This window comes from Delphinapterus leucas, chromosome 10 (assembly GCF_059928025.1).
Source record: "Delphinapterus leucas isolate spDelLeu-1000000601 "Yukka" chromosome 10, BTC_Dleu_Yukka2, whole genome shotgun sequence".
Lineage (NCBI taxonomy): Eukaryota > Metazoa > Chordata > Mammalia > Artiodactyla > Monodontidae > Delphinapterus > Delphinapterus leucas.
The window spans coordinates 26301572-26314748 of record NC_143138.1 but is presented as its reverse complement, the minus strand read 5'-3'; the positions used below and the strand labels follow the sequence as shown (position 1 = coordinate 26314748).

Sequence of the window (13177 nt, the reverse complement as noted above, 5' to 3'; positions counted from 1 at the left end):
TGCCATGCATCCTACAAAGGACTCCAGTAACTCAAGTTTAAATTAACTTCCCCTTCCCACTTGCTAGTAATCCAGAATAAATGGGGGTGATGGCTTGTGTGACTTTCTGTCCCATCCAAATGGGACAAGACCAGAATTTTGAAACTATTCAAGAGACAACACTGATATTTATGGTATTTGGTTTCTAATTGACTTTGCAGACCCAAATCTCTGTGTTACGTGTATCTTATCCTATATCAGTTATAATCTTGGGTAAGAAAAAAGTATATTAAGCTTGTAATGCTCTACTCTCAACATTTTGTAGAAATTCCTCCCACAGAAAAATTATTTCCTGATTTATGGTCATCTTAACTCATATCTCCAACCTCAACGTCTTGTGATTTAACAAGGAAATACGTTAAACATTGTTGACTTTGAAAATCCCAGGACATTGATGAGCCTCACTGCCATTTAAAGTACCCGAGTACTGAAAATCAGAACAAACAGAAGAACTATTATGAAAGAAAACCAGTACTTCTCCATTCATCTCTTCAAATAACGACAGTTCAAAGTAATATGGGAAAATGGAACACAGTGAATTCTACCACACATACATGCAAAAATAAAACCATGCTGGAGGCTATATGATATCATATCTGTACCCTTAAAAACAGAATCCTGCCACCTGGAATTGTAACACATTTTCCTTTCATTAAAGCTGCTCTGTGTGAAAAGGGTGTCATCCTGTCATGGCTGAAACTCCTTCAGAGAAAGAACTGGAAGCATCAAATCCTCGCAGGTCAGTTCAGGACAAAACCTGTAGTACAAGTTAGCAGGATCATTTGTGAGGGTTTGCGATTTGCATGATTTATTAGATAGAACTTGTTCCCACTCTGTAAGATGTCTTGAATGCATTTAGACCAATTCTCCCAGTATTTAGGAGGCAAAGACAATCAGATATACTTGTTTGTGTGAAGCAAAGTTATCATAAACTAAACTACAAAAGCAAATTCTCCATGATGACTTCAGCTCACTCCATATAATACCACCAAGAAGAATTTACAGCTTTCAAAATCCAATGTCTATAAAGACAGAATGCCTCAAAGGAAAATGGTACCATACTTAAAACAGTGATATCTTTTATTAGTACAGTAAAGTCCTATTTTTATGGAATAGGATGGGTCTGAGGTCATTCCATAAAATTGATTTCCCAGAAAATGGAAATAGGCAATTTACCCTAAGAATTTTATTGAAAAATTATGCTAGTCTATTTGAATAATGATGGGAATGTTCTACACATTTCCTTTATTAATGAATTAAAATACACAAAACATCATAAAATTATATTAGAGGTTCAAAAGTATCACTTAAATCTTCTTTACCAGTCACTTTCATTTTGTAACATCAGCAGTTCCATTAAAATCGTATTATGTAAAAATGGGTTTTTACTGTAATAATAGTTATTACCTATTTAGCTCCCAAGGTTGGTGTGAAAATTAAATAATAAGCCATTGGAAAGCAAATACAAAGTGTTGCTAATACCAGAGGCCAAGAGGGGCAGGCAGATGGGAAAACGAAGGAAAAGAGCACCTGACACATTAAAAATCACAGCGTTCATCTATAATTCCATTATTGCCAACACTCCACGCAGCAGTCATGTGTGCTGATGTTATCTCATTTAATCCCCTCAACATGATGATATGTTAATTTTAACCCTCATATTACAGATGAAGGTCGGAAACGTTTAAAACGTGTCTAACGCCACACAGTTGGTAAATGTCAGAATCCAAATGTGAACACAGCTTTGCCCTCGTCAACAGCCCATCCTGTACCTCCTAAAACATTGCTCCCTCCCCAGTACACCCTTGTGTCTCGTAACTGACCTTCAGTTTCTTATCCCATCTATCAAGGTCCTCTTCAAATGCCTCTTCCTCCCTGAAGTCATCTCTCTTCATCTTGCCTGGGACAAGTGTTTGATTCTAAACACTTCTGGTGCTTATTACAGCTATTTGTTGTATTATTAAGTATTAGTATGTGTTTTATCAACCCAGCTAAGTTACTAGCTGTTTGAGATCACGGGTGTATCCCATTTGCCTCTGGAGCACCAGATCAGAGCACCTGGTGTGGTGACTGTTCAGTTATTGTTGGTTAAATTGAATTGGAAAGGAATGTTAACTTGAATTAAAACTATATTTGCTACCAGATGCAAAGCAGATACTTCTACCAACGGCTCATGGCATCAGATACCTCTTTGGGAAGTTTCTCCAGTTTCTCCACATGTATGTACCTAATGAGAATGTAGCAAGATTGAATTCCTCATGTAGAGTATCTGACATATGCTAGGTATTCAATAATTTTTTTTTAAATTCCAAGTGAAGGGAACAATGGGAACAGGAAGTAGAGAAGTATAAATTCAGTATAATATGGAGTCTGATTTGAGTGACTCAGAGCAAGTAGGAATGGTGAGTTTTTTAAAATATATATGTGGTAAAGAGTTAGGGCTCTGGAATCAAACTGTCTGCTTTCCTGGGCCAGCCTTTTTACTTATTAGCTGGGAGAAACTTGGGCAAGTTACTTAACCTCTCTATGTCCCAAATTCCTCAGCTATAGAAAGGAAGATAACAACAGGATCCAAATCAAAGTAGTTGTGAGGAATGATCGAGAAGATCCATGTGGAACACTTAGCACAGTGCATGGCAGACACCCAGCACTCAAATTATAGTTGCTGTTACCATCATCGTCATCATCAGGAACATCTTAATTCTTAGGACTCTGTTCAAAGGAAAAGGCATTACTTTCCACAGACCTGTAAATTCTGATAGCTGTACTGGGTCGATCCTGTGAAATCCAAAGATTCAGTTCTGGTATGAAATTATGGATGCAGCATGGAGAACATGCGCTTCATTCAAGCAGTACTCGGTGACTTTTTTGTGCCAGACTTGGGTGAACAAACTGACTTGTTTCAGAGGAGGCAGGGAGTGAAAGAAACCAGAACAGCCAGAAAGGTCAAGAAGGTAAAACCACAAGTAGAAAGACGAGATGAATTCAATCCCAAGGTCCATCAGAGGTCAAAATATCAGGGTTTGCCAAAAAAATCAAAACAGAAGAGTAAAGCCAGTACAGTGCCTACAAAAGACCCCCAAACTAGGGCTTCCCTGGTGGCGCGGTGGTTGAGAATCCGCCTGCCGATGCAGGGGACACGGGTTCGTGCCCCGGTCCGGGAAGATCCCACATGCCGTGGAGCGGCTGGGCCCGTGAGCCACGGCCGCTGAGCCTGCGCGTCCGGAGCCTGTGCTCCGCAACGGCAGAGGCCACAACAGTGAGAGGCCCGCGTATCGCACAAAAAAAAAAAAAAAAAAAAAAGAAAAGAAAGAAAGACCCCAAACTAAACAGAACAGATTAAAACACTGGCAACTATAAGAAAATTTTCTGGAATTAGGGCTTCTTTGAGGAGAGAGGCAGCAAGAAGTAAGGACTTCATTTATTATATATTACAAATCTATTTTCATTCCCTTATCTTTCCAACTGAAAACTAAATAATGAACAATAACTGCAGATTTTAAAAATCTTAACTTCTCTGATCTTTACAATAATACTGAAGGACCAAGTGGGAGATACTTCAGACACCCAGTATCTGTGCCCGCCCATCCCCCTGCCGCCCTTTTCCAGAGCACTGATCTGTGCTCTTTAAGAGCAGCTTCACGGAGAACTCGGGTCCATCTTACAAGCTGACCATGAACAAAGGAATGAAGGATGATGGCGAATGCCAGGGGCCCCAGCAACCAGGACACACAGTGGATACAGTCAATGCAGTGCCAAGCAAGATAGCTAAGATTGCTCCTCGCTCAGCATAAAGGTCCCAAGGATACGAAAAGCTTGGCAACCTTCAAAAGCTTCTCTTGCTTCCCGCATGCAGTGGGGGAAACAGTTTGCTCAGTGGGAAAAACCATAGCCCAGGGCCAATCCACTGGCTACATTCATCAGAAAGAAGGCTGAGGCAGAACAGATTTTTCCTTTCCGTATAGGAATGACTCATGAGCTTGTTTATTCAAAAAGTTCCATCCTCCATGGAGAGAGGTGGATGATAGGGGGGTGGGATGATAATAACAGTTTAAGTTTGTACTGGTCAGCCCGCTCCCTCTGTCCTCACCTCTCTGTGCAGTTCCATGTGCACCCCACCAATGCCCAGAAGGTGGTCAGTATGTTTTAACCTTTCTGCCTTCATTTCCCATCGTAAATAAAGCAAACAACACCACCACTCTTTTCATTTACCCTTAGTCCTTTTAGAAAGGAAATGTACTTGATTGGTTAAGAATAAGGACTTGGAGTCAGATCGTCTGGTTCAAAATCCTGGTTGTGCTGAATTGCAAACTGTGTGGCCCTGGGCAAGTAACTTAACAGCCTTGGACCTCTGTTTCTCTGTCAGTAAAAATGGGAATGATAATATTACCTGTATTGCAGAGCTATTGTGAGGATTAAACTAGTTAATATATGGAGAACAATTCCCAAATATTGTTAGCTGTCAACAAATGTTTGATATTAGCATTATTATTATTTCACAGATGACCAAATATTCTTTTTCCAGTACTGATCTTCTTTTATTCAGTATTACTTTGAGAAGTTCCGAATTAAACCATAAATGGAAATAGGTCTTAAGAAATATATCTGTTGTATGAAAAACATTTTCTTCTTGGGCTAGGGAAATTTTCTAGTAGTTTCAAGAATTCTCTCCTAAGAAAGAAGAATTTTGTAAGTATGGTGTGTATTTCTGCACCTCTGAGGAATCGCCTTTCCCTTCTTATGTCAACAAAAAGAGAGCTCTAGGTAGATGGACGATGGAGAGATGGGTGATAGATTAGGCAGCTGATAGATTGATGGAATTTTATTTTTCTATTTGATTTATCTGTTCCTTTTCCGTCATCCTTGAAAAATCAAGGCAACAGAAGACCTTGTCATTCTTCTCAGTCCTATATTTAAAAGATTCACAAAGGCAAACGATAGGAGGTGTTTGAAAGTTGCTTCTTTCCATATACCCTGTGTCATTCAAACATAAGGATACTAAAATTTTCTGTAAATCTGTTCTCTGACACATTAGAAAAATTATCCAGCTAGTGGATTAGTCTAACTCCTTTTGGCATGGAGACTATTTATCCCACCTTTAATGAAGGTAGGCTGAACTATTTTTTCTGATTTTTACTGGATTATGAAATTCCTCTCCTGTAATAACCCAAAAAAGAAAGTGGTAGACATAATTGCCTATTTATTTCCACATTCTTTACTGTGTTGTTCAATATATTTAAATGACAGATAATCCCCAATTAGATTGGCCCAGTTCAGTCTGTCTGTGATTATTTACCCCATAGATTGTTTCACTCACTGGGTAAAATCAGGACGTCATCCCCAGGGCCTGGAATGGTACCGCTGTGTCCTCCCCAGCCCTTCTCCATGCCTTCCCATGCTTCGGGGAGGGACCATTTTAAAACTGACTCAGGTGCAGAGGAAGAAGCTAGAAAACAAAAGGAAGATAGCAAGGGTAACTATGAAAATCTGATTCACTATGATAACTTACAAATTCTATCCTTTATATTAGGATCCTGGTGACATTTTCACTTCCCAAAGAAGCTGCCTTTAGATATTTTATAATGTTCCATAAAAACATTTATCAGGCATAAGGCAGGTAATTATTCAATCCTTAGAAGACTACCTCCACTTCTAGGGAAAATATATTCTACTTTTGTTATTAAACTTTTGTGTTTTGCCTTTACTATAAATACTACAACATATGTTTATCACGAAACATTTGGAAAATGCAAATATAGAAAGAAAAAGAAAAATAATAATTGTCTACTATCTCACCACCTAGAAATAACCGCCATTAACCTTTTATTTGTATTTCCTTCCAGAATTTCTCAGCATTTTTACATAATTTAGATCCTATAACATGCAATTTTACATTCAGTTCTTATTTTACTTGGCAGTTTTTCACATGCATTTTGTAATGTCATTAAAACTCCTTGTAAACATGATTTTAATGGTTACATAATATTCTATCACATGAAAAGCCCACAATTTATTTAATCCCTAATGTTTGGCATTTAGGCTTTGTCCACCCTCTTTTCAAATTATAGAGAATGCAGTGTTAAATATCTCTGTGAAAATCTGCCAGTAATCATGATTTCTTCTTAAAATAGAATCTTAGCAATGGAATCACTAAGTCAAAGGGTATGATTTTCTCACAGCTCTTAATGCGTATTAAAGGCAGGGCAATCATCTGAACACCTCTCACTGCAATAATTTACATATAGTTCATAAGTTACAAATGGTTTTTATTGATTCTGCCACTGATGATCAAGTGGCATTTTCTTTTCAACCATCCCACTGGCCTCTTCAAGAAACTGTAGCAGAAATCTAATAATTTCCAGTGGGGACCATACCACGCCAATGTGAAATGTACCCACACATTCTTTTCTGGAACATGATCCCTGGTACAGAGTCAGAAGGGCAGAGAGATTGGCTCAAAAGAGGAGGATGAAAAGATTCACAGATGACCAAACTCTCTTCTTCCAGTACAGATCTTCTTTTATCCAGCATTCACTTAAGAAGTTCAAGTTAAACCATAAGTGACATTAGGTTCTTTTAGGGGAAATATATTTGTTCTATGAAAAATATTTTCTTTTCCACCTAGGGAGATTTCCTAGGAGATTCAAGAACTCACATGATGAGGGAGGGAATCTCATCTATTACTTGCTAATTTCACAAGCATAAATAATGAGTGCCCTCTCCATCAGAACAGTCCTAAAAAACAGTGATGCAAAAATAAATAAAATGTCATGCTTGCTCCCAAGGAGCAACTGGCATTGTGTAAGTATGTAAGTAAATGCTGGAGGGATAGAACGCTAAAGGGAGTACCTGACCAAGGGAGGGAGTGAGACCTTGCCAGGGGAGGCTTCCTGGAGAGAAGCATCTGAGATCTGAGCTGCACTGTAAAGGCTTGGGACCTACCCAGGTGAAGGGGGTGAGGGTGTGTGGTGAGAGTCTGCACTCCAGACGGGTGAGCACGTGCTGTGGCAAGAAATGAGAGATCACGTGGAAAAACTATAAGCAGTTTGGTGTTGCTGAGTCACAGAGCTGTAAAGAGGCAAGTGGTAGGGCTAGAGGAATAACCAGAGGTCAGAGTGGGAAGGGTGACAAAGATGGAGGAGCCAAGGGTAAGCCCTGGGTTTCCAGCAGGTGTGGTATCTGGTGGAGATGCCCATTAAGACAGACATCAACGAATTCAGTTTGGGCCATTTAGAGTTTGGGGTGTCCTTGAAGCCTCCAGGTGGAGATACACAGCAAGCAGGGGATGGCTGTGAATCTGAAGGATGGGAAAGAGCTCTAAGTCCGAGAGATGGATTTTGGCATTATCTCCCCAGAGGCTGTATTTGAAAATCTGAGGATGGTTGTGAGAGCTCCAGGGGACTACAGTGTGGAAAGACAAAATGCCTAAGGTCAGAACCACGGGGAACACCTGACTATTTTGTCTACCTGAACCCAACTCTCCAGTGGTCGTGGCCTAATTAGGGCCCTGGGATAACTTAAAAGTACATGGATTGTGGTCAAGTAGAAATCCTAGGGATAGGGAGGGTGAGAGGGAGGGAGACACAAGAGGGAAGAGATATGGGGACATATGTATATGTATAACTGATTCACTTTATTACAAAGCAGAAACTAACGTACCATTGTAAAGCAGTTATACTCCAATAAAGATGTTAAAAAAAAAAGAAATCCTAGACAATTTAATTAACACAAAATATACCCCACACCATGGAAGCCAGGCAATGTTTTGCAACAAATCCTACTCAGAAAGAGGCTTTAGAAATATTTTATACTTATTCAATATCCTGTAATAAACCATAGTGGGAAAGAATGTGAAAAAGGATATATATATATATGAATATAAAAAGAATATATATATATATATATATATATGTATAACTGAATCACTTTGCTGTACACCGGAAACAAACACAACACGGTAAATAAACTATAATTCAATTAAAATAAAATAAAAAATATAAATATTTTGGGCTTCCCTGGTGGCGCAGTGGTTGAGAGTCCACCTGCTGATGCAGGGGACACGGGTTCAAGCCCCGGTCCAGGAAGATCCCACATGCCACGGAGCAGCTGGGCCCATGAGCCATGGCCGCTGAGCCTGCACGTCCGGAGCCTGTGCTCCACAACGCGAGAGGCCACAACAGTGAGAGGCCCGCGTACCGCAAAAATAAATAAATAAATAAATAAATAAATAAATATTTTATAAACACCAATAATGCCTTTCTAAGTTTCCTCCCAGCTTTGTCTCCTTTTCAATACTATACCCTAAATACCCAGGTGGGGATAGGGTGGGAGTATTTGTTGAGGTGCCCACTAACACCATAAAGTCCAGAAAAAGATGTTCTTACTTCCAGTGATATTTCAAACAGGCAATGACCATTTCTTTAAAACCCTACTCCAAGCTCCAAAAACCCTTAATTGCTTCAATCTTGTATCACAGATGTTGGAAACAAACATTCTTCAAGTTTGTCATCTTCACTCTCGTTTATGGGAAGGTTGAAACTGTCTTTAATTGAACAAACTAAATCTTAAGGTAGCTATTCTAAGCAATGTTATGATGAATGAATTTGATCATTCTATACCATCCTGCCTTAAAATAACAACCCTAAATGGAAAAGGACATGTTTAGTCTCCTGCAGAATTATGAGATGTCTATACAGTTAAAATCAAGCTTCTAGATGACTATTTTTAATATAGAAAGAAGAGGGGAGGAAAAGAAGCCTATAGAGTTAAAGCTATCAGAGGCATACATGGAGAACCAGAAGAGAGGAATGTCTTGGAAGACTAAGAAATAGAGAATGTGCAGAGAGTAGAAGTGATCTTGTTAATAGTAAATTTCCAATAAGAGAGGGAATAAGAAGTGGCTATTGAATGTGACAATTAGAGCATAGTGATCAAGATGAAGAGGGTCCCAGTGGAGGATGGAGGTGGCAACCACTTGGATTACAGTGGATTGAGGAATGCACTGGAAGTAAGGAAGGGAAGACGCTGGGTCTGATCCTGCAAAAAGCTCATTAAGGAATGAATAGCCTTAAGATTTGAGACCCTCAGCCTTTGATCTGTCTTCCCAATCGTTAAATACACTAGACTTATCTTGAAACTGGAGTCCATGAATTTTGGTCAGGACCAACCTTTGTGATGAGCCCTCACCCTGCTTTCCTCTCAAATTTGTCAGTCAACAACAGCCGCCATTTGAGATGGTCTCCAACTTGGTACGTGAGCCAAGTATTCCTTCTCCACCTTAATCCTTCATCTACCCCAGCATTCTATGGCTCCACATCAAGAGGAGGCTAGTATTTTGAGAAGTTTGCAGGAGTGATACAAACTACAGGAGGATTTAGGGTCCACGAATTTTGTTTTGATTTGATTTTTTTAATTGAGAGGTGACAAAGAGTCATTTGCTGATAAAACAAAGTTCAGAAGATGTTAGGAGGGGTGGGATGAGTTTAAACAGGAGAAAGGCTGACAGATCCAGAGACCAGAGCAAAGGAAATAAACTTGATCTGTGGGGAAAGTGATGGCAAATTTACAAAGACAGTATCTGATCATCTGAATATTTTTATATGACTGTCAACAATATTTGCAACTAGCCCCCACTGAAAAGACAACATGGTTGAGGTAAAGGTTCTTCAGAAATATTTTTTGTGTTCCCCCAGTGTGGGTTGCTTCACCCTCCTCCTCTCTCCCATCTTTTATAACGCATCATGGACACCAAGAGGAAATCAATGGAGCCACAGTGTTGGAGGAGCATGAAAAACCTGCATTGGCGTCTTCAGAAACCTGGGTACCATCTTCACCCAAATTAGCATACATCCTTATCCCAAACCCACTAAGCAACCCATACAACAACTTTCATCAGCACCACCTCCTCTGCTTCTTCCCAGCATTGGCCCACGTATACCCTAATTTCTGCTGCCTCTGGAGTATCCTGTCTACCAGGTCCCCATAATGACCAGCACAATCCTGTACACAGAATAAACCCTCAACTAACTGAGTGACCTAAAAGGCCCTATAGCAGAACACCTCAACCCAAAATGTTTTTTCTGCATTACATATTCATTGTATCTCTGAATCGGTCAACATATAGATGGAACTCCATTATTTATTCAATTCTTGTTTTGTCAAAGAATTTTTGATATGGCAAAAATTGTATTATTTTTCATAGAGCTCTCCATTAAAAGACATGCCATATTTAAATTTTGACATTATCACTTATACCCCACACGACAGAAATCAAGCAATGTCTTAGAACCATATTAATAATAAATATTTGAATATAACGAATGGTAATGTACTAGTTCTGTAACTCCCTGGGTCTTAGGAGTTTTCTGTCCCAACCTGTGTAAGATAGGAAAATGGCTATATATATATAATTAATTTTAATCTAACCAAGTTAATATATGCCAAAAAGGTAATTTGAATACCTTAGGGTTTAAATGGTATAACAGAAAGAACACTGAACTGAGTTAGAAACCTGAGTTCTCATCCAGGCTCAACCACTGATTACTGATGTGACTAAGTAAACTATTTAATGATTAGGCTTCCATGCCCTCATTTGTAAAATGAGGCAATTGGATAGGACAGCTTGTGAGGTTCCTTCCCTTATTAAAATTCTACAACTCTATGAAGCATCAGCTTTCTATTTATTCAGCATGTTGTAACTGACAGGCCAAGTGAAGCATCTCCCAGTTAAACTGACCCCTGCTGAAAAGCCCTAGATTCCAGCCACCCACAGTGTCCTTCCAAAGAGTCCTTAATACAGAAATCTTCGCACTAAGTGCTGAGAGGCACGTCATGCTGACGAAAGCTGCCCAACCCAAGAATGGCCACCCACAGATGGTCCAGTATCCTCTGAGGGGGCCTGACATGAGAGCTCCCCCAACAGGTAGGTTCTCTACAAAATAGGGGCTGACCCAACCAAACGTATCTCTTCTCGGGGGAATTTGAACACAGGACATCCAGAGAGGAGAGAGTTGTAAGATACTATTCTTTGGTAACAGTTATTTTAAAGGAAACATATTCCTTGATTATTTAGTCATTTGATTGACATTCCCCGGTGACCATAAGACCCCATGAAGTCAAAGACCATTCTATCTTGTTCACTGTTGTCACCTCCCACACCTCACATGAGAGGCATTCAACAAAGCATTTTGAGTCACCTAAAGGAAAAAAGTGATAAAGAACTAGGGACAGAAAGAGCAAAGGCTATGGCAGCTCAGAAACAGATATAAAAACAAAGAATCCCTTTCTTCTCGGTCCAATAAGCATGAAAAGGTCATCGTCAGTACTTCTAGTTTACATACAGTTTTAGTCCCATACCGTAACCTCATTTATTTATTAATTTAAATGGAGAAATTAGATCATTTTCTGATTAGCCTGGGCTCTTCTTTGACATAACACAAAAATGCCACTGGAAATCAAAGGAAAACTCAGCCTTTGAAAAGATTTATCCCGGCTGCAAATGTATAGTTAAAACAGACTCAGGGTAAACAAAAACAAACAATGAAATACATTAGAAGGCGCTTATGAGTCATTTAGTCTTTGAGAGTTTAGCTTTTATGAGTTAGAAAGATTTCACAGAACCATCTGACTTATGGGGAGGATTTGTTTACCCTGATTTCCTGAAATTACTGAGAACAATTACAGTTTTAAGATACCCTGAATTTTTCTTTCCATTTGGTGGGGGCCTAATGGCTCATCTGCAGATCTGGACTCCTGTGTGCACATATGGTCCATAATTCATGAAATGTGCTTATTTACATGTTGCAATTCTTACTTTCCTATGTTTTGAAATGCACCAATTCTTATATCTTTCTTTGACATGCAGACATATATTTTAGCTGTAGGGGTGACACAATAAGGAGTTGTCAGACATAAAAGCATTAGGGCTCATACTTGCCCTACAAACAGTATGATGGGAGGAATTTATAAAACGACTGGAGGACATTCTGCTGTACCAGACAATTCTATTTGATGAGTTAATACTCACCTGAAATAGTTGGCGCCACACCTTCCCTCACCTGGAGAATTACTTGAACTTGGCCTTCACCTGAAACTGAACACAAAAAACCATAACTTGGATGTGATACAAAGATTATCTTGATACGAAAGACATTCACGTTTAAGAACGATGGCTTTGTGCTAAATTCTCCCCAACCTAACTAAATTTTCAAAATAAAAAAATGAAGTCCTTGTTAATTAGTCTAACAATTGATTTCCAATATTTGATTTTGATTGTTTTTATTTGATTAAACTTAATTGCAGTGAGCTTTCCAAAAGAATTGGCACATAAATAATTAGGGAAAAAATTGTTTCACCATATGTTCTTTGGAGGCCAGTGTTGGTGAGCAGGACACCCCTCATATCCTATTTCCCCTCCATCAGTTTGAAGGCTCCGCTTTTAGAATTCATGTATTTTTCACCAGTAGAGTTCAGATCACCCATGAAATGTATTTGCTTTACCTTTATCCAAACAAATTGTCCTTTTAATGAAGCCTTTTCCCCACCCCGCTTTCTCCTCCTATCTTCCAAACCAACTGAGCACATTTAAAAGGCCTGGGGTTCATTAATTTTAAGCGTTCAATAAATTAGTGGAAATAATCAAAAGGCCTGATTCTTTCTGATAATGACAATTTGATGTCAGTATAAACCAGTAGATTAAGCTGGGAACATATGCTCCTTTGCCAAGAGAGGCTGCTGTAATTAAATAGTGAATGCATCTACAAGGTGCTCTCACGCCTGATTAATTAGTAATCAGGTGCGCGAACTCCACTCTTCAGTAACACCTTGTCTCTTAGTGGTTAATTACCTTTCTGCCTTATTCGATGCCATGGAGCAGCACCTCCCACCACCGAAGGACCCAATGATGCTGAAGGTTGCCGCCTTGGGGCCCTGGTCCCACCCATGCTCTCCTTTTGCCTCTCCCTGGAGCCCTAAACTCTCTCCTCTATCACAGAATGGAGTAGACCTAGGATCATTCTTTCTAATCACAAAGCATAAGCGTCAGAACATTACAAAGAAAATAATCCCCCAAAACACCCATGATGAGACCTCTCTGATTCTATTCTTATCTTGTTCATTATTCTCACTTAAAAATTTTCTG

The 13177-nt window shown here is 39.4% G+C and overlaps 1 protein-coding gene across 1 annotated transcript in view; it reads right to left on the bottom strand.

Moving 5' to 3' along the window:
• PKHD1 (PKHD1 ciliary IPT domain containing fibrocystin/polyductin) overlaps positions 1 to 13177 on the bottom strand; it is a 425169-nt gene that overhangs the window by 179426 nt on the left and 232566 nt on the right. The window contains exons 50-51 of the mRNA XM_089918628.1: positions 12065 to 12130; positions 5357 to 5485 (exon numbers count right to left, since the gene is read on the bottom strand). Coding sequence (XP_089774754.1) covers positions 5357 to 5485; positions 12065 to 12130 — 195 coding nt within the window. The remainder of the gene's footprint in view (positions 1 to 5356; positions 5486 to 12064; positions 12131 to 13177) is intronic.